The 21,726-nt window shown below is 51.4% G+C and overlaps 1 protein-coding gene and 1 pseudogene across 2 annotated transcripts; one reads left to right on the top strand and one right to left on the bottom strand.

The window, feature by feature from the left end:
* Nucleotides 1-511: 511 nt before the first annotated feature.
* On the top strand, nucleotides 512-4,129 carry LOC123102425 (probable protein phosphatase 2C 78). Of its 2 annotated transcripts, XM_044523773.1 has the most exons (5): nucleotides 512-1,100; nucleotides 1,509-1,876; nucleotides 2,836-3,072; nucleotides 3,173-3,234; nucleotides 3,319-4,129. In XM_044523773.1, exons 1-5 carry the CDS (start codon nucleotides 815-817, stop codon nucleotides 3,431-3,433), a joined length of 1,068 nt encoding a protein of 355 aa, XP_044379708.1. In that variant the 5' UTR covers nucleotides 512-814; the 3' UTR covers nucleotides 3,434-4,129. The 2 variants fall into 2 exon arrangements, with proteins under 2 accessions (XP_044379708.1, XP_044379707.1); XM_044523772.1 differs by having other exon boundaries at nucleotides 3,173-4,129.
* A 369-nt stretch (nucleotides 4,130-4,498) lies between these two features.
* Nucleotides 4,499-6,401, bottom strand: LOC123101237 (translation initiation factor IF-2-like; annotated as a pseudogene).
* Nucleotides 6,402-21,726: the final 15,325 nt, after the last annotated feature.

Here is a 21,726-nt window from a genome sequence, read left to right as displayed (position 1 = left end):
AAAACCAAACACGCCCCTAGAATGAACAGTATATTTCTCATTTCCCTCGTAAAAATTATATTTCTCACTTCTAATATGACAAAAAAAAGGAAAACAGTACATATCGTAAGATAAATATGTTAGTACTGTATATGATTCTTGCATGCCGTGCACGTAATGGTGGTCAAAGTTTGAAAATACAGTACTGACAGCACGCATAATAATGTGTCGTATTCATGGACAGATCAAGTCTCTTGAGTTGGCCACCAAACAACACGACCCCGTGTTTAGAGGGCATTTAGACCCGGCTAAGGTCTCGCTGACTTGACCACTGACGACCTGTCTGGTCGACGCATGGCCGTCACCACCAGGCCGGGCCCCACCAGATGAGGACGCATTGACCAGTCAGCGTCCGGTCATCCGGAGGAAACCGTAGCCGTCCACACGTGCCCTGCGCGCCAAATCCGACGGTGGGCCGTCGCCACTGTCTTTTAATGGAATTCCTCCCGACTGCCAGCTGCCGCGCCAGGAGAAGCACCGATGGAAAAGCTTCGCTTTGGAGCGCCCCACTAACAATAGCGAGGAAAAACAGGGTGGCAAAGGATTGGACTGATCCGTCGTTTTGGGTTGTTGTCTGGTGGGAAGAAGCGAGCGATTTCGCGCGGTTTTGGATGGCGCCGAGGTGAAAGCTTCGGCCGTGCGGAGAAATTTCATCAAATTTCGGTGGCGGTGGAGGAGGAAGCTGCGATCTTGGCAAGAATTTTCGGAGGCTGCGACTATATTGCCGAGGAAGTCCGGGCAAGGAAGGGGGGAGGAGGGCGGGGAGAGGCCCACGATGCTGCGGTGGCTGGCGCGGCCGGCGGAGCGGTGCCTGGGGCGCGGTGGCTGCGGTAGCGGCAGCGGGGCCGGCGGGGGAGGGGACGGGTTGCTGTGGCACGCGGAGCTGAAGCCGCACGCGTCCGGGGAGTACTCCTTCGCCGTGGCGCAGGCCAACGAGAGGCTGGAAGACCAGGGCCAGGTGGCGACCTCGCCGGCGTCCACCTTCGTCGGGGTGTACGACGGCCACGGCGGGCCCGAGGCCTCGCGCTTCCTCGCCTCCCGCCTCTTCCCGAACCTCCACAGTGAGTGCGCCGCTGTATAAACTCCATTTACGAACGCTTTTCTTTTTAGATTTAGCTTAGACTTCCTGTATGTAATTTGCTGAAATGGACTACATAACTACAGCAGTAGATTCTTGATGTAGTATTAGTTTTACACATGTTTCTCAAAGTAAGCAGAGCAGTGAGTTTGAACCAGATGTCATGCTGGTTTCTTTCTATAATTCTACTGTCATTGTTCATTTCGCATGCTTCGGTAGCCAATTCTCTTCTGTTCCATTTTTATTGCCCCAAATTAACGATGGATGATGTTATCTCTACTGATCAACCTGTTATGTCGTTTACACATTTTTTCTGAAGATGTTCTCTAATTAAACCGAGTTTACATATTTGGATAACTAAATGACAGTCTTGTGCTCTGAACCATTGTAGAGTTTGCATCAGAGCAAGGAGGCATGTCGACAGACGCAATCAAGAAGGCATTCCATGCTACAGAAGAGGAGTTCTTGCACCTAGTCAAGGGGACATGGCTCAAACAGCCAAAGATCGCCTCAGTCGGCTCATGCTGCCTTGTTGGAGCAATTGCCAATAATAAACTTTATGTCGCCAATTTAGGCGACTCCAGAGCTGTCCTTGGTCATAGAGGACCAAATGGCCGGGGAGTAGTGGCCGAGAGGCTGTCTAATGATCACAATGTTGCTGACGAGGCGGTAAGAAAGGAGGTCATTCAGCAGCATCTTGATGATTCGCACATAGTCGTCTACAGCAGGGGCGTTTGGCGGATTAAGGGCATCATTCAGGTACGAATCAGCAAATCATGTTAGTTTGGATCCTTTTCAGGTGCATCCGTGCATGGCATTCTATTTGCAATCATGTTTTACAAACATTATGTGACAGTTGGCTGCTATTAGAAAATCTAGTAGGCAAGGTGGTCTCCAAAATTTGTTAATAGTTAATTAACATGTCAGGAACAATCATAGCATGCCCGCAAGACATAAATAGCGTACTGCAAAACAGAATTACATCTGATCTCAGCATAGGTGACCTGGTCCTAGTTCTTGTAATTCAAAAGTGTTTGCAGATAATGCAAGTGAAGTCCGATGTTATTCTGGAAAATCTAGAACGCCGAGTCCATGAGCGCATGCCTCATTCAGTTTAGATTTTGGTGGGATTTTACTACTCTTCATGAACCTCACTTGATGAAAACATTAAACTCCATCCTGAAATTGATAAGCAATCAAATGTTCTAGCAAAGTTACATACTGATATCCCATGTACTAGCTCTATGTCATGATGCCCTAAATTATTTACTCAGATAAAGGCAACAGTCTAATTCTAATCGGACGTTGCCTTGGTTTCATGTTCAGTATACGTCATACCTGGACACGTCTGTTCTCGATGTCATAACATAGATTCCAATGTTCTTTTGCAAAGCACTCCTCGATCTAATACCACCATAGGAATATATTCTTCTGTTCCAAAAAGTCAGCAACTTGAATTGCTTGCGCAGTGTGGCAAGCCCATATGCTAAAGCCATTGTCCCCTTTTTGTATTTTTCTAAAGCCTACAGTTAGTCGATCTCATCTAGGCGAATACTACATGATCTAAGAAAAGATGCCACCGGTTGCCTGCATTAGTTATCATCACCATGCTTTGTAATGTTCCTTAAAACTATAAAGGCAGTTCAACAGGAGAAACCTGCTTTTACAATGGCAGTCATGAGCCACACTAGACATTATTATTTCTTTGATGCTTTCAGGTTTCCAGATCATTTGGGGATGCCTACCTGAAGAAGCCTGAATTTGCCAGAGACCCTATATTCCAGCAATATGTGTGTCCTGTACCGTTGAAGCGGGCCGTCATAACAGCCGTGCCATCGATCAAAGTACACCAGATAGGGCAGCAAGACCTCTTTGTAATTTTTGCATCGGACGGTCTGTGGGAGCAGTTGACCGACAGAGCGGCGGTCGAGATCGTCTTTAAGAACCCGAGAGCGGTAAGCCAAGCTCATTTAACCTCGTCACGGGGAACACCTATACGCTGTTCCATTTATGCAGAATATGATGTGTTGTTGTGTGGAATATGCATGTGCTCAGGGAATAGCGAGGCGACTGGTGAGAGCGGCGATCTCTGAAGCCGCGAGGAAAAAAGAGATGAGGTACGTCGACATGCAACACATCGAAAGAGGGATGAAGCGGCATTTCCATGACGATATCACAGTTGTGGTGCTCTACCTTGATAGTCACAAACACGATGCGCAAACGAAGTTCGGTAGCCTGGACGGTTTCAGGTTCACCAATGCACCGGCGGACATCTTCTCGCCATCAGGCCAAACCGTGGAACCGACGGTGCTGTGAGCTAGTGTTGTGTCTTCAGAAGGGATAATAGATGACAGTGAAAGGAAAAGGAACAAACCAGATGAAATTTGAAGTCACCTAGACCGAGCCAAGCACATCTTTTTGTACATATATTGTGAGTATATAATCAAACCCACTCTAGGTAAGCTGATGTCTCTAGACAAGAATTCCATTGCCTTTGGAGGCACTTTGTGTATCGGTTATGCAAGATTAGATACCCAAAAAAAGAGAAAAGGAAGGGGAAATCTAAAGATTGTTCTCAAGATTCTTTGCATGCATCGCAAGCTAGGAACTGTTTGATCATGAAGCTTTGTTCGCCACTGTGATTCGTGGGTCCAGGATTCCAGGCGAAAAAATAACAGAAGATTGCTTAGATTTGTGTGAGCACTACTAGTACTAATGTAGCATTGCCGTATGGGCAGCCTACTGTTTGTCAGCTGCCGCAAAAGAAGAGCCTTCCACAGCTTTTGCTCCTTTTCTTTAGCTGGCATTGGTGTCTTCTCCTTGTTGCATCATGGCCTTGCTTGAGTAGAGTGTTATTCTTTTTCTTTTTCGAGAAGAGTAGAGTGCTGCTGATATTGTACTAGTCTTTTGTGTGAAATCCCAATATCCCATGTCCCAACGGTTGTTTCATATTGCATCCTATGTGTAATCTGATTTTACAAATTTGAGATTGCAAAAGGGTGAAATTGCTCAGTCTCCTAGGGTACATCCATGAACAATTGTGATGGTGTTTTCATAGTGGGCATTGTTTCAGATACACTCCTAGTAGGTCTACTGTTTCATCTAGCAGATCCTAACAAAGTATCAACAGTTTTGGGGGATCTAGCAGGCAGCACACTACAACAATTGCCCAGTGTAAACGTGTGATCACATTTGATTTTGGATTTAGCACCTTGCAGGGCAATGCGTGTCACAAGACCCTCTTTCTTGGAACAAGTAAAACTGTGATTAGAATGAAACAGCACCATCCAAACAATCTGATAAATTCAGGAAGGAGGGCTTCACATGGTGAAATGTGGATCCCTAAACCACTCCAAACCAACAAAACGCTCAGCCACAAGATTACACAACGACAGCAAACAACCAGGCTTCAAGATTGACTCATAATCATGGGCACAACTATATAGCACACATCAAAAGTATCCATTGCAAAGCAACAGTATCAACCTAGTGACGATTTAGAGAGCATGGTAACAAGATAATAATATCATGGGAAGGAAGGTAGCAAAGGTGTGCTGCGGATCAGATGCAGCTCACAGGGTCCAAGCAAAAATTAGTGGAGCAGGCCTAGTACGTAGTTGGAACAGTGGCGCCGACGGTGACAGTAGTGGTAATAACAGTGGCAGCGGTAGTAACAGCGGACGGTGGGCAGCCTGACGAGTGACCCCACCCTCCATGCTCAGGTTGCTCAGGCCAACGCCGGGCCCAGCGTCAGCGAAACAAGAACCAGCATCAGCAGCGCCGCTCCTCCCGTGGCCCTGTGGTGGTCTCGCGCCGCGTCGCTCTGCAAGTCGGGCCCAGGGAGCTGTCAGACAGTGAGCAAGCTAAAAATATTGGCGTAATGAAAATGGACACCACTTGGATGGCTCCACGTGTCCAGGAGCAGGAGGGCATTAATCGCGCTGGGCCCAGGAGGCATCGAGTGGGTGCCAACCCTCTCCCATGCGTGCAGGGTGGGTCCGGGTGATCTTGTTGACCGGACGCCCACTCGCTGACGCGCGGGGCCCTGTAGGCGGGCGCGAGGCGAGGCCATCAAATCCGGTTTAGCGCGCTGGGTTTGGAATCCGCCGGCACGGATCCGTGTAGCGCGTGTACGTGGAGCGTGTAGCAGTGCGGTAGTAAATGGGTGTAGGGATACGTACCGACATGTCGGCGGCGGACGGGCCGGGACAGGGGGCGAGGCCGCGGCCGGTGGTCGGCGACGACGCGGCGGACATGGGGGACGCGGCGGGGGACACGTGCTTCTTGGTCTTGGGCTTCTTGCTCGGCGCGGGAGCCGGGGCGGCGAGGACGACGGGCGCCGGCGCGAGGGCCGGAGGGGACGTCGAAAGTTCCGGCGCGGGGGCGAGCGCTGGGGGTGAGAGAGCCGGCGCGGCCATCGGTGGCGGCAATGTGGGCGCGGTCGCGACGGGCGCCGGTGCCGGGGGAGACGTTGCTGGCGCGGTGGCCGGCGCCGGCAGTGTGGGCGGCGGGGAGCTGATGGGGGAGGGCGTGGGGGGAGGCAATGTGGGTGGAGCGGTGGCCTGGACGGGGGCAGCGGCCGGGGAGGTGAGCTTGGTGCTAGAGTGGGAGGGGGAGGCGGCGGGAGAGGTGGAGATGGGGTTTTGGGACGATGAAGGGACTGGGGTGCCTGTGATGGTCGGAGAGGCGGCAGTGGGGGACTGGGCAACGGCGCCGGTGTTGGAGGAGGAGGAGGAGGAGGAGGGCGCGGCGGCCGGAGACTGGGAGTGGGCGGTGGAGGCGGCGAGGAGGAAGAGGGCGAGAAGGAGAGCGAGGGGGCGAGCCATGGCAGCACAAGCTGATGGTGCGCTTGGGGTTTGTGTTGTGTGAGAAGAGCAGAGAGCGAGCTTGGTATCGCTACTGGTAAAAGAGGCGCACACTGGCTACTGCCCTACTGACCAGCTTGCGTGCGTCGTAGAGTCACTTCTTTTCTTTGCCAGAGTTTTCCTTTTAACCTTTTCTTCAACTGGGTGACCCGTGGTGGATGTTGATGGAGTAAATTGCACAGAAGTACCGAAGCAGATTGGTATCAAGTTTGGTAATTTTTACATGTCAGTACCAAGTCTGGGGCTATACGTTACAAAAAGGTCTAAATCGCGTATAAACGCGTATTGACAGTGTATCTGACCGGCGGGGCCCGCCTGTCAGCTGCCGACGTGGCATTTTTTTTGCAGAAAACCCCCGCACGGCGGCGCCCGCTCTGGATCGAGGGGAGGATCCCCTCGAGTCCGAGCTCCTCTCGCATCACCGCCGCCCCCGCTCGCGCCGGAGCTGCCCCTGCTCGCGCCGCCGCGGCCTCTGGTCGCGCCGCCGCGGCCCAAGATCGGCGACAGGGCGACGAGCGACGTGGTGGTGCGACTGCGGATGCCGGACTCGGGCCGGGACGAATGGCTCTACTGCCACTCCGGCGTGCTCGCCGCCGGGAGCGGCTACTTCGCCGACCGCCTCTCCGACGCCTGGCCGACGTGCCAGATCCTGCTTGAGGCCGCCGACCCCGTCTCCCGCTTCGGATTCAGCGGCGCGCTCGCCCTGCTCGAGGTCGCCGCGCACCTCGGCTGCGCCCGCACCGCCGCCGCCTGCGCCGACTACCTCGAGTCCGCCTCCTGGGATGAGGCCGACGAGGAGGAGATCCTCGCCGCCAGCCACGCGCTCGCCTTCTTGCTGCCGGGATACCCGTGCATGCCGTCCTCCACGGGACGCGGCTCCATTGCCACTCGGCGTCCCGCTGGTGAGCCCACCGTCGAGCAGCCGCTCCGGCCGTGCCGAGGCGCTCGGGCTCGCGAGTCCTCCCTGGTGACTCATTCGAGGACGAGCGCGGCGGGATCTCTTCTCGCCGTCGGTGATGCGGCCGGTCGGCCAGCGCTGGGGTCTCCGCCGTGCTCTCCTCCCCTCGATCCAGATCGAGCGCCGCCGTGCGTGAGGACGAAGGAGGTGCGGGGGGTTTTCTGCAAAAAAAATGCCACGTCGGCAGCTGACAGGCGGGCCCCGCCGGTCAGATACACTGTCAATACGCGTTTATACGCGATTTAGACCTTTTTGTAACGTATAGCCCCAGACTTGGTACTGACATGTAGAAATTACCAAACTTGGTACCAATCTGCTTTCAATGCCCCAATTGTGATACTTCTGTGCAATTTACTCATGTTGATGACCTGAGACAGCATGCGGAGACGTCGTGACACAATTGCTTTTGCTTTTCGTGGGGTTCAGCCCCCAAAAATTGCATAAATTGTATGGCACACACGCCAATTGACAAAGAAGGAGTCGCGGCAAAAAAAAAACAAGTAAAGTGGAAAATAATTTTTGTCTATTTGTTTTTTCTCAACATGATATTGTACAAACACGCATAGCACTCGCCCTATTTCTATTAGCACCTCCGATAAACTGAGCCGACACATCATCACATCATCGAGAGAGTGAAAAGGACCGGTAGCAAGCATGTTGCGAACCCACGCTCCCCCCCCCCACATTACCACACCACTCCCCCACCACTCCCCCGGGCCGACATCTCCAGTTCCTTCTCCGCGGCGGAAGCTGGAGGCAGTGCGGTTGCTGCTCCCCTTCGTCTGCGATGCCTTCCCAGATCTCCTGCGATCGATCTCCTCGGTGCCACAGGAGGTGTTGATGGCACCCATGGAGCAGGGATGGAGGGAGAGGACGATGCGGATTCGAGACGACTCCTTGTAGTGGTAGATGTGCGCGAGGAGTATTAAGGAGGCGGTTCAGGAGGTGGAGGCGGAGAGCAATCCGATTTCGAGGTCCAGGCGGGTCGGGAACAAATCAACCTCGCGAGGAGGATCTATTTCGAGGCCACCGATGCGGAGAGGGCAACGATGTCATCATTTCCTTCATCACCGCCGCCCGCTGGTGGGGTTTGTGATGTGGGCGAAGGAAGAGGCGAAGTCTGGAGATCAGAGGCGTTAAGCGTGGTGGGAGTGCATCTTGGGCTTGTTCCCGACATGGATTCCGCCATATCCAGAGCAGGTAGATCCCCTGCCTTATCTATCTCCGGTGCCAGCAAAGGATTGACAGATGCATGCGAGGCAGTTGCCCATGAGGGGGATTCTAATTGTTTGCCGGAGTTTCAGTCAAGGAACAATGGAGAGAAGGTTTAGACGTTGCGGTTGAGCGCAATTTCACCATTGCTGAAGCTCAGCGAGCGGGGCATAGGCAAGTTCAAGTTGAGGTCAGTTGGGGAATCTGTTGATGGAGACCCCCTAGGTCGCTGGAAGGTGGGGACACATGTCAGTGGGTGCGGGGAGGTGGGCACTGATCATTTTGGGTAGTTGTGGGGTGAGGATGCACTTTCCCCTTCACCCCCAACCACTCCCCCATCTAGCGTGAGTCCTCCAAGAAGACAAACCCTTGTAAGAGGAAGGTGTTAGGTTGGATCCAGAGACAACAATTGAGGGAGAAAAGGTTCACAGTGGTGGATTGCTTTCCGGCGAGAGGTAGGGAGTGTGAAACCCAAGAGGTTTGGAATTCAGTTGCTCGAAATCGTCCTAGGGAGAGAGGCCAAGGCCAAACTTCGTGGAGATTGTGAAAGGCAAGATCACGACAAAGAGCAATAGGGGGAGGAGGGAGGGAAGGGAGCGCATGCCCACCACCACAACAGATGCACGCGTAGGGTCCACCGCCATATCAGGGAGGATGTCGCGGTTTGCTTACCCTCCTCTATTTGCCTTTGGTTTCCCAGGTGCACCCCTGCCATGGATGTTTGCTGGTGGGTACCCTTACCCTCCTCCAATGTTTCAAGGGAATCAGTGGGATGGAAATCAGGGACATGGATTTGATCGAAAACATAAAGTAAAGCAAGGAGGCGATCAGGAGTATCAGAGGAAGTTACAGAATCAGGGTGCAAGTCAGCAGAGAGAGAAACAAAAAAAGAATCTAGAGAAGAATAGTGTGGGCAGTAATTCTAGAGGGGCTGATCAAAATCACCCAAAAGACTTCACTGACTATCCATAGGTGACTTGTTACAATTTTGGTGATCTTGGACACCACACACTATTGCGGGAAGGTCCTAAGATGGCACATGTATAGGAGACCGATTGATCAAATTGTCTGTGATGCATTAATCGCAAATGGTACGGTAATAAAATCGTCACCAATAAAATGAACTATGTACGATGGCACCATCAAGCACGATTCAGATTAGAGTTGCGTTGCGATGAGCCAAAAGAACACAAACGATTACCCAAGACAAGATGTGTGCGATAGCCGGCATACAGTTTATTCGGATGAACTATTTGTGATGTTTCAGAAGAACACAAACGATTCGGCTTAACAAGATATGTGTGATACCCGACAAATAGGTCAGTAATCAGAATTGTATGGGAAGACCGATAATAATACAGACGATTCCTGCTAATAAGTTGTGTGTGTTGTGGGCAAGCGCCTGCCGGTAAACAATAGTTAGTGATTGATGAAATCATCACCGACGGGTCCCGTAGTTTAATCCATATGCGATGTGGTTTGCTCTGTATGCACAACATTTATGCTTTGTCTACAGAACAACAACATATATATTCATAACAACATGATTGCATAACCAAAATAAAAATCCCCTTACATAATTGACTACAGACAACATTCGCACCACCTCAATAAACAATTACATGCATACTAAACCAGGAGAGATGATCATCAAATCATCTACTTCTTTTGACGCTTGCCGCCACTGCTCTTCTTGTGGCTCGATCCCTCGTCTGGAGTAGGACGAAGGCACTTCCTCATGTCAACGATCCGCATGTACATCTCGTAGCTTGTGTATGCGTCCTTGGCCACGTACTTGATGTGTTCTTCATCCAGTCTATGCACCTAGGCACTGTGCCAGGCAGACTTGTTCTTGTTGCACTCACCCTTCATGTTACTATAGCAGGGGTCGATGATGGCCATGGCGAGGTCAACCAGGGAGTCCTTCTCCTTCGTGTTGCCCCAGACCCTATACTAGCTTTGGATGTCGACAAGCTTCTAGCAGGCCATGCTCGAAGTCTCGAGCACCTTTAGATAGTTGATGGTGTCCACCGTAGCGAACCTGTAGTCGGGGCTACTGACAAACCTGGCGAAGCGCTCGCAAGGCCTTGTGGCCAGGCAGTAGTGGTAGACGAGGAAGTGATGGCGCACACACAACTGGGCGACGACAACCTTTTGATCATACGCGTTACGACCACAGGTGTACTCGAGGTCGAAGCAGACCACTTGGTACCTGTCCTCAGCAAGTAATTGCTCCATAGCGTTGATGGAGCTCTCCACCCAGACCGGCTCGTTGGTGTACACCACCAAGAGGTCCTTCTCCCTCACATGGGTGTCCTCTACGTGACACTCAGTGAACTACCGCTCATCGTCGTTGTTAGCTGCTGGGAGCACCATTGGAGCCGCTAGATATCCTCTTTGTATTGTCGCCGCGGGTCACTATAAAAAAAAAGACACATCTGTGACATTTTAGGCCGAACGAATTTTTTTTCTGTCATACATATGACACTTCTATGACGATAATTGTGACAAAACCCGGTATCATCATAGATGTGGTGGCTCCTACTTCTATGACAAAAAATCATGACAGAAAATGGGCTTTTCGTCCTGGGCGGGCCGGAGACGTAGTTGTATGACATTCTTTGGGCCGTCCATGACGGAAAAAACCGTGGTAGAAGTGAGGGGGAGGAAAATTTCGGGGAGTTCCCAGTTACGGTGGGAGGTCGGGGGCCGAGCGATGTGCGCTTCTCTCGTACACGTACGCGCGTGTGTGCGAGGCGTTGGTTCTAACTGAACCCGAGCGAGGCGTTGGACTCTAACTGAACCCGAGCGATTACACTGCAGGCTACGCGTTACTGAATCCGAGCGATCGATCGATGGCTGTTAACTGAACCCGATCGAGCGATTCCTTCGCTACTGCTACTAACTGAAGCCGATCGATGCTGCCTCTGGATGAACAGTTCCCGGTGGGGGTGGATGAACAGGACCCCGTGGTGTTGCCTCTGGATGAATAGGACCCCGATCGATCGAGTCGGTTGGGGCTGGATGAACAGGACCCCGTGGAGGGTTGGATGAACAGGACCACCCCGTGGAGGGCGGGATGAACAGTAGACGGTGGAGGACAGGATGAACAGTAGCCCGCGGAGGGTGGTTGAACAGGAGCCCGTGGAGAGGGCTGGTTGAACAGTAGCCGGTGGAGTAGCGCGCGGTGGAGGCTGGATGAACAGGAGCCCATGGATGAACAATCGCAGGTGGAGGCTGGAGGAGGTCGACGGTGGATGAACAGTAGCTCGTGGAGGCTGGAGGGGGTCGATCGTGGAGATGAACAGTATCCCGTGGAGTCCCATTTTGCGGTACGCCACACCCCTTCCGATGAACAGGACCCCCGTTTCGACCGTAGCGCTCCAACACAAGTCCGTTTCCTCCGTTTTGCGGTACGCCACACCCCTCCCTATGAACAGGACCCCCGTTTCGACCATAGGAGGTCCGTTTCCTCCGTTTTGCGGTATGCCAGACCCCTCCCGATCAACAGGATCCCGTTTCGAACGTGGCCGGTCGAACACAAGGTCGTTTCCTCCGTTCTGCGGTACGCCAGGCCTCGTTTCCATAGCTTGTTCCGTCCAATCCCTCCCGATGAACATAACGCATTCCGTTGCCTCCCCATGAACATGACGCATTCCGTTGCCTACCCATGAACACGACGACGACGTTGTTTCTCCGTTCCGACCCAGCCATGTACACGAGCCCTGGCCGTATGTATGCGCGAGTAGGTGTTCGAGACCCCGCCCGTATGTACACATACGTGGCCGTATTTTCTTTCTTGCACCATGGCCGTTGTACGTACGTATACATGCTACGTGCGCGCCTCTACTACGACACATGCGCGCCTCTACATTCACCAGTATATATGTGCGTACACGTTCGCGACCAGAATGACAATGCTACGTACGCTTCGACCAGGTGGGTCCCGACTGTCAGGCACTTCCTTGCATGCGAAGATGTAGCTGGTGGGTCCCAGCAGTCAGGGGCAAACATTTTTTTCACGAAATACGGTGGCCCGTCCGGTGGGTCCCCGCTGTTAGGTGGAGGAATAATTATTTTGCACGTAATAATGAGGCACTTCCTTGCTGCGGCCGTGGACCCAGCTATCAGCCTCTCCACGTACAGTCCACGTCCGATGGAAGCTGTTCCTTGACCACATTGACCACGCCGCGCCGAGAGCACCAGGGCGGTGGATGACGACGAGGCCTAGGAAGGGGACGACACGGAGCCGGGGAAGACGTGGCAGTGGATGCCCACGCCTAGAGGAGTACGAGGGTTCACTGGTTCACTGCGGTGTGAGGCTGCCATCGCCGCAGAATAACAAGGGGTGTGGGTGAGTAGAGGGTTGGCCTGGCCAGCGGTGGGAGTAGTAGGGGCGGTGAGGCCTCCGCCGCATCGCACCCGGCCACGGGGGGCAGGAGCACGAGGCACGATCGGCGCTGGTTTGGGAGGCTGGAGCAAGAAGACCAGAGGTTGAAGAAGCACTACGGCCCTTGGATGGACATCGTACGGTCATTGGAGCTAGAATCGTGCATATTGACTAAGTTGGCAAAGCCCTCCGTCCCCGTCAACTTAGTAGGCCCACAAGTCAGCCTCCCACCAGGGTGGGTCCCAGCTAGCAGGGGGTATTCATTTTTTGTGCGTAATAAGGAGGCACTTCTGGTGGGTCCGAGCTGACAGCAGGGGGAACATTTTTTCGCGAAATACGATGGCCCGTCAGGTGGGTCCCAGCAGTCAGGGGCAAACGTTTTTTTTGCGATATACTGGTGGGCGTCCGGTGGGTCCCTGCTGTCAGGTGGAGGAATAATTATTTTCCGCGTAATAAGGAGGCACTTCCTTGCGGCTGCCGTGGACCCAGCTGTCAGCCTCTCCACTTACAGTATTTTTCCGATGGAATTCGGTCGTTGACCACATTGACCACGCCACGCCGACAGCACCACGACGGTGGACGACGGCGAGGCCTAGGAAGGGGACGACGCGGAGCCGGGGAAGATGTGGCAGTGGATGCCCACGCGGAGAGGAGTACGAGGGTTCACTGGTTCGGTTGCGCTGCCGTCGCCACAGAATAACAGGGGGTGTGGGTGAGTGGAGTGGAGGGATGGCCTAGCCAGCGGTGGGAGTAGTATGGGGGCGGTGAGGCCTCCGCGGCAGCACAGCCGACCACAGGAGGCAGGAGCAGGCGGCATGACCGACGCTGCTTTGGGCGGCTGGAGCAAGAAGACCAGAGGTTGAAGAAGCACTACGGCCGTTGGATGGACATCATACGGTTAGTCGAGCGAGAATCGTGCATATTGACTAAGTTGACAAAACCCTTCGTCCCCGTCAACTTAGTAGGCCCACTATACCGGGTCCCAGCTAGCAGGGGGAGTATTCATTTTTTTGTGCGTAATCAGGAGGCACTTCCTTGCGTGCGAAGATATAGCTGGTGAGTCCGAGCTGTCAGCGGCGGTAATGTTTTTTTCGCAAAATACAGAGGCCGTTTTGGTGGGTCCCATATTGGTGGAGGAAATCATTATTTTGCGCGTAATAAGGAGGCATTTTCTTGCGTGCGGCCGTGGACCCAGCTGTCAGCCTCTCCACGTACAGTCCACTTCAGATGCATGTCGGTCGTTGACCACGCCGAGAGCACCAGGGCGGTGGACGACGGCGAGGCCTAGGAAGGGAACGACGTGGAGGCAGGAAAGACACGGCCGTTGTTTTTATTTCCCACGCGAAGGGGAGTACGACTATACGAGGTTTTACTGGTTCGTCTGCCATCGCCGGAGAATAACAGCAGGTGTGGGTGAGTAGAGGGATGGCTTGGCCAGCGATGGGAGTACGGTGGGACGGTGAGGCCTGTGTGGCAGCACAGCCGGCCGCGGGGAGGAGGGAGCAGGCAGTCCCGCCGGCGCATGTTTGAGCGGCTGGAGCAGGAAGAGTAGAGATTGAAGAAGCATGACGGCCGTTGGATGGACATCCAACAGTATACAGGCCATCTGTGGAAAGCCTCAAATCTGTGGAAAACAGCATACAACCCATCTGCCATTATTTCAAATAATTTATAGCCCATTTGCTAATTCTTACGGGTTTTTTGGAGCCCATATTATTTATGTTAGCATTATAGCCCATATTGTGGCCACGATTAAAAAATTATACGAAATTTTGCATATGTCGGTGCGGTCTGAACTGTTTTTAATCCCGAAATTTCGAGTCACATTGAGACTGATTTTAAAAATAAATGTATATCAATATAAAATGCAATAAATTGTCAACGCAAAAAAATCAATGCAATTTAGCATCTCGAAATGAAAAAAAGATATTTGAAAATAATTGCCGGTTTGATGTGTTTTAAAAATGCACAACCCATTTCTCATTACTGATAGGCCATTTTCTCGGCCAACCGAATGAAGCTCTCCTCGTCTTGAAAGATTTGCAGCCCAACAGGCCTGATAAAACGACTTACTTGACAAATCACAAAAGAACCGGGCTAGCCATTTTCAGAAAGAAAAAAACTACTGGGCTGGTCTGTGGTAAACATAAAAGAAAAGGCTGTCTAGACAGGCCAGAGTGTCCCGCACAGCCCAGTTGACACCCTGCTTCCGTCCCAAAAACAAATTAGATAATGCCACTCCAATTATGGCGATTCATAAAAATGCCACTGCAATTTCCAAACTTTGAAAAATGCCACTGCAATTTTTCCAAACTTTGAAAAACACCACTGCAGTTTGCAAACTTTGAAAAACGCCACTCCAGACTTCGAAAAATGCCACTAGAAATGGCATGAAATGGCATTTCTCAAAGTTTGTAAATTGCAGTGGCATTTCTTGAATACACCAGATTTGGAGTGGCATTTATCAAATTAACCCAAAACAAAAATAACTGGGCGAGCTGCTGGGTCCCTGGTGTCAGCCGCTCATTGTGCAATTCTCTCGTTTATTGACTACGTTGACAATGGCATGGGACCCAGATGTCAGAAATCCACTAGGAGGAGCCATTTTTTTTATTGGCTTGAAATAAGGAGGCACTTGCTTGCGTACTGCCATGACCTTGGCGGGTCCCAGCAGTCAGGGGCAAACATTTTTTTTGTGATATACTGGTGGGCGTCCGGTGGGTCCCTGTTGTCAGGTGGAGGAATAATTATTTTCCGCATAATAAGGAGGCACTTCATTGCGGCTGCCGTGGACCCAGCTGTCAGCCTCTCCACGTATAGTATTCTTCTGATGGAATTCGGTCGTTGACCACATTGACCACGCCGCGCTGACAGCACCACGGCGGTGGACGACGGCGAGGCCTAGGAAGGGGACGACACGGAGCCGGGGAAGACGTGGCAGTGGATGCCCACGCGGAGAGGAGTACAAGGGTTCACTGGTTCGGCTGCACTGCCGTCGCCGCAGAATAACAGGGGGTGTGGGTGAGTGGAGTGGAGGGATGGATTGGCCAACGGTGGGAGTAGTATGGGGGCGGTGAGGCCTCCACGGGAGCACAGCCGGCCACGGGAGGCAGGAGCAGGCGGCATGACCGGCGCTGCTTTGGGTGGTTGGAGCAAGAAGACCAGAGGTTGAAGAAGCACTACGACCGTTGGATGGACATTGTACGGTCAGTCGAGCTAGAATCGTGCATATTGACTAAGTTGACAAAGCCCTTCGTCCCCGTCAACTTAGTAGGCCCACTATACTGGGTCCCAGCTAGCAGGGGGAGTATTCATTTTTTTTTGCGTAATAAGGAGGCACTTCTTTGCATGCGAAGATATAGCTGGTGGGTCCGAGTTGTCAGCGGCGGTAACGTTTTTTCGCGAAATACAGAGGCCGTTTCGGTGGGTCCCAGATGTCAGGTGGAGGAAATCATTATTTTGCGCGTAATAAGGAAGCATTTCCTTGCGTGCGGCCGTGGACCTAGCTGTCAGCCTCTCCACGTACAGTCCACTTCAGATGCATGTCGGTTGTTGACCACGCTGACTGAGGGAGTCCTAGATTAGGGGGTGTTCGGATAACCGGACTATACCTTCAGCCGGACTCCTGGACTATGAAGATACAAGATTGAAGACTCCGTCCCGTGTCCGGAAGGGACTTTCCTTGGTGTGGAAGGCAAGCTTGGCGATACGGATATGAAGATCTCCTACCATTGTAACCGACTTTGTGTAACCCTAACCCTCTCCGGTGTCTATATAAACCGGAGGGTTTTAGTCCGTAGGACAACATATACATCAACAATCATACCATAGGCTAGCTTCTAGGGTTTAGCCTCCTTGATCTCATGGTAGATCTACTCTTGTACTACCCATATCATCAATATTAATCAAGCAGGACGTAGCGTTTTACCTCCATCGAGAGGGCCCGAACCTGGGTAAAACTTCGTGTCCCTTGCCTCCTGTTACCATCCGGCCTAGACGCATAGTTCGGGACCCCCTACCCGAGATCCGCCGGTTTTGACACCGACATTGGTGCTTTCATTGAGAGTTCCTCTATGTCGTCGCCGTCAGGCTCGATGGCTCCTACGATCATCGATAGCGATGCAGTCCAGGGTGAGACCTTCCTCCCTGAACAAATCTTCGTCTTCGGCGGCTTCGCACTGCGAGCCAATTTGCTTGGCCGTCTAGAGCAGATCGAAAGCTACGCCCCTGGCCGTCAGGTCAGATTTGGAAGTTTAAACTACACAGCTGACATCCGCGGGGACTTGATCTTCGACAGATTCGAGCCACTGCCGAGCGCGCCGCACTGTCACGACGAGCATGATCCAGCTCTTGGGCCGAACAGTGCCCCGGAGGCCCTACCCGCATCAGCTCCGACCCTTAATTCGGAGCCAACTGCACCGATCGAGGATGGGCGGTTGGACGCCACCCCGGGGGCTGCGACCCCAATGGCGATTGAGCCGAACGCCAGCCCCGTACTCTGCGAGACTTGTGAATCCAAGGAGCCGGACTCCTCTCCGGACTCCGAACCCTCCGCGCCCCTGCCGATCGAATCCGATTGGGCACCGATCATGGAGTTCACTATCGCGGACATCTTTCAGCACTCGCCTTTCGGCGATATCCTGAAGTCACTGAAGTCTCTCTCTTTACCAGGAGAGCCCTGGCCGAACTACGGTCAGCAAGGTTGGGGTACAGACGATGAAGAAATTCAAAGCCCGCCCACCACCCACTTTATAGCCACTGTCGATGACTTAACCGACATGCTCGACTTCGACTCCGAAGACATCGACGGTATGGACGCCGATGAAGGAGATGATGAAGAACCAGCGCCTACTAGGCCCTGGAAAGCCACCTCGTCATATGACATATACATGGTGGACACCCCAAAAGAGGGAGATGGCGATGGAACAACGGAGGATGACCCCTCCAAGAAATAGCCTAAGTGCCGGCGTTAGCGGTGCCGCTCAAAATCCCGCCAAAACAAACAAGGTGATTCCAGCACAGGAGATAATAATACTCCGGAAAGAGCCGAAGAAAACCCCCTCCAGCAAGACTTAGCACAGGAGGATGGAGAAACCAGCCCTCATGAGAGAGCGGCAGACAGAGAGGTTGAGGACGATAATTATATGCCTCCCTCCGAAGACGAGGCAAGCCTCGACGACGACGAATTCGTCGTGCCAGAGGATCCGGTCGAGCAAAAGCGTTTTCAACGCAGGCTTATGGCCATGGCAAGAAGCCTCAAGAAAAAACAGCAATAGCTTAGAGCTGATCAAGATTTGCTAGTCGACAGATGGACTGAAGTCCTTGCGGCCGAAGAGCATAAACTCGAACGCCCCTCCAAGAGCTACCCAAAGCGTAGGTTGCTACCCTGATTAGAGGAGGAAGCACTTGATGCGGCCGACCGGCCACCTCGTGGTCGCGACAAAGAGGCCTCTCGGCCCTCCACTCAAGCCGCACCCCGTACCAAGGCACGGGAATATGCGCCGGACTTACGAGACATGTTGGAGGACAAGGCAAGGCAAACAAGATCGATCTACGGATCGCGTGGGCGCCCCACGGCTCGAGACGGTAACCGTCACGCCGGCCACAAATTTAGCAGGGCCGAACACAGTAGACAAGGCTCATTGGAGCTCCTCACGATATAGCCCAGTACAGAGGCTCCGCACACCCACTCTGCTTTACAGACGAAATAATGGATCATCAAATCCCCGAGGGTTTCAAACCCGTAAATATCGAATCATATGATGGCACAACAGATCCTGCGGTATGGATCAAGGATTATCTCTTCATATCCACATGGCCCGCGGCGATGATTTCCATGCCATCAAATACCTCCCACTCAAGCTTAAAGGACCAGCTCGGCATTGGCTTAACAGCTTGCCAACATGATCAATCAGTTGTTGGGAGGACCTGGAAGCCGCATTCCTCGACAATTTCCAGGGCACTTATGTGCGACCCCCAGACACCGATGACCTAAGTCACGTAATTCAGCAGCCAGAGGAATCGGCCAGGCAATTCTGGACACGGTTCCTAACAAAGAAAAATCAAATAGTCGACTGTCCGGACGTTGAGGCCCTAGCAGCCTTCAAACACAATATTCGTGACGAGTGGCTGGCCCGGCACCTTGGACAGGAAAAGACGAAATCTATGGCAGCACTCACGACACTCATGACCCGCTTTTGCGCGGGAGAAGACAGCTGGCTTGCTCGTAGCAACAATATGACCAAGTGTTGGGTTTCGTAGTAATTTCAAAAAAATTCCTACGCACACGTAAGATCATGTGATGCATAGCAACGAGAGGGGAGAGTGTTTTCTACGTACCCACGCAGACCGACTGCGGAAGCGTTGACGCAACATAGAGGAAGTAGTCGTACGTCTTCCCGATCCGACCGATCAAGCACCGAAACTACGGCACCTCTGAGTTCGAGCACACGTTCAGCTCGATGACCATCCCCGGACTCCGATCCAGCAAAGTGTCGGGGAAGAGTTCCGTCAACACGACGGCGTGGTGACGATCTTGATGTACTACAGCAGTGGGGCTTCGCCTAAACTCCGCTACACGGCTAAGGAATAGATCACGTGGATCAACTTGTTGTCTCTTTGGTGCTAGCCCTGCCCCTCTATTTATATGTTGAGCCCCGGGGTCGAAACTTGGAGCAAAAGCCTCCTCAAAGTCGGTTTTGCCCGAAAGGCAAGAGTCCCACTCGGACTCCAGGACCAAACGTCACAATCCTTGGCGTCTGGCCCAGACGCCATGGGCCTTGGCGTCTGGCCCAGGGCCAGACGCCAGGGTCTCCGGCGTTTGGCCCCCTGGCCTCCGCAAAACTCCTTTTGCACCGACCTAAAGCCTCATGGGCTTGACCCCTTGGCCTAACCATATCATCCAATATATGAATCTTTACGTCTCGACCATTTCGAGACTCCTCGTCATGTCCCCGATCTCATCCGGGACTCCGAACTCCTTCGGTACATCAAAACATGTAAACTCATAATATAACTGTCATCGTAACCTTAAGCGTGCGGACCCTACGGGTTCGAGAACAATGTAGACATGACCGAGACACGTCTCCGGTCAATAACCAATAGCGGGACCTGGATGCCCATATTGGCTCCTACATATTCTACGAAGATCTTTATCGGTCAGACCGCATAACAACATACATTGTTCCCTTTGTCATCGGTATGTTACTTGCCCGAGATTCGATCGTCGGTATCCAATACCTAGTTCAATCTCGTTACCGACAAGTCTCTTTACTCGTTCCGTAATACATCATCTCGCAACTAACATATTAGTTACAATGCTTGCAAGGCTTATGTGATGTGCATTACCGAGAGGGCCCAAAGATACCTCTCCGACAATCGGAGTGACAAATCCTAATCTCGAAATACGCCAACCCAACATCTACCTTTGGAGACACCTGTAATGCTCCTTTATAATCACCCAGTAACATTGTGACGTTTGGTAGCACCCAAAGTGTTCCTCCGGCAAACGGGAGTTGCATAATCTCATAGTCATAGGAACATGTATAAGTCATGAAGAAAGCAATAGCAACATACTAAACGATCAGGTGCTAAGCTAATGGAATGGGTCATGTCAATCAGATCATTCAACTAATGATGTGATCTCGTTAATCAAATAACAACTCTTTGTCCATGGTTAGGAAACATAACCATCTTTGATTAACGAGCTAGTCAAGTAGAGGCATACTAGTGACACTCTGTTTGTCTATGTATTCACACATGTATTATGTTTCCGATTAATACAATTCTAGCATGAATAATAAACATTTATCATGATATAAGGAAATGAATAATAACTTTATTATTGCCTCTAGGGCATATTTCCTTCAGTCTCCCACTTGCACTAGAGTAAATAATCTAGATCACATCACCATGTGATTAACATCGATAGTTCACATCATCATGTGATTAACACCTATAGTTCACATCGTCATGTGACCAACACCCAAAGGGTTTACTAGATTCGGTAATCTAGTTCACATCGCTATGTGATTAACACCCAAAGAGTACTAAGGTGTGATCATGTTTTGCTTGTGAGAGAATCTTAGTCAATGGTCTTTCACATTCAGATATGTTATGTATTTTGCAATTTTCTATGTCTACAATGCTCTACACGGAGCTACTCTAGCTAATTGCTCCCACTTTCAATATGTATCTAGATCGAGACTTAGAGTCATCCAGATCCGTGTCAAAACTTGCATCGACGTAACCCTTTACGGCGAACCTTTTTGTCACGTCCATAATCGAGAACATATCCTTATTTCACTAAGGATAATTCTGACCGCTGTCCAGTGATCTACTCCTAGATCACTATTGTACTCCCTTGCCAAATTAGTGCAGGGTACACAATAGATCTGGTATACAGCATGACATACTTTATAGAACCTATGGCCAAGGCATAGGGAATGACTTTCATTCTATTTCTATCTTCTGCCGTGGTCGGGCTTTGAGTCTTACTCAACTTCACACCTTGTAATACAGGCAAGAACTCTTTCTTTGACTGCTCCATTTTGAACTACTTCAAAATCTTGTCAAGGTATGTACTCATTGAAAAAACTTATCAAGCGTCTTGATCTATCTCTATAGATCTTGAAGCTCAATATGTAAGCAGCTTCACCGAAGTCTTTCTTTGAAAAACTCCTTTCAAACACTCCTTTATGCTTTACAGAATAATTCTACATTATTTCCGATCAACAATATGTCATTCACATATACTTATCAGAAATGCTGTAGTGCTCCCACTCACTTTCTTGTAAATACAGGCTTCACCGCAAGTCTGTATAAAACTATATGCTTTGATCAACTCATCAAAGCGTATATTCCAACTCTGAGATGCCTGCACCAGTCCACAGATGGATCGCTGGAGCTTGCACAATTTGTTAGCACCTTTCGGATTGACAAAACCTTCTGGTTGCATCATATACAACTCTTCTTTAATAAATCCATTAAGGAATGCAGTTTTGTTTATCTATTTGCCAGATTTCATAAAATGCGGCAATTACTAACATGATTCGGACAGACTCAAGCATAGATACGAGTGAGAAACTCTCATCGTAGTCAACACCTTGAACTTGTCGAAAACCTTTTTGCGACAATTCTAGCTTTGTTAGATAGTAACACTACTATCAGCGTCCGTCTTCCTCTT

The sequence above is a fragment of the Triticum aestivum genome, chromosome 5A (assembly GCF_018294505.1).
Source record: "Triticum aestivum cultivar Chinese Spring chromosome 5A, IWGSC CS RefSeq v2.1, whole genome shotgun sequence".
Taxonomy (NCBI): Eukaryota; Viridiplantae; Streptophyta; class Magnoliopsida; order Poales; family Poaceae; genus Triticum; species Triticum aestivum.
This window is presented reverse-complemented; position numbering and strand designations above follow the sequence as displayed.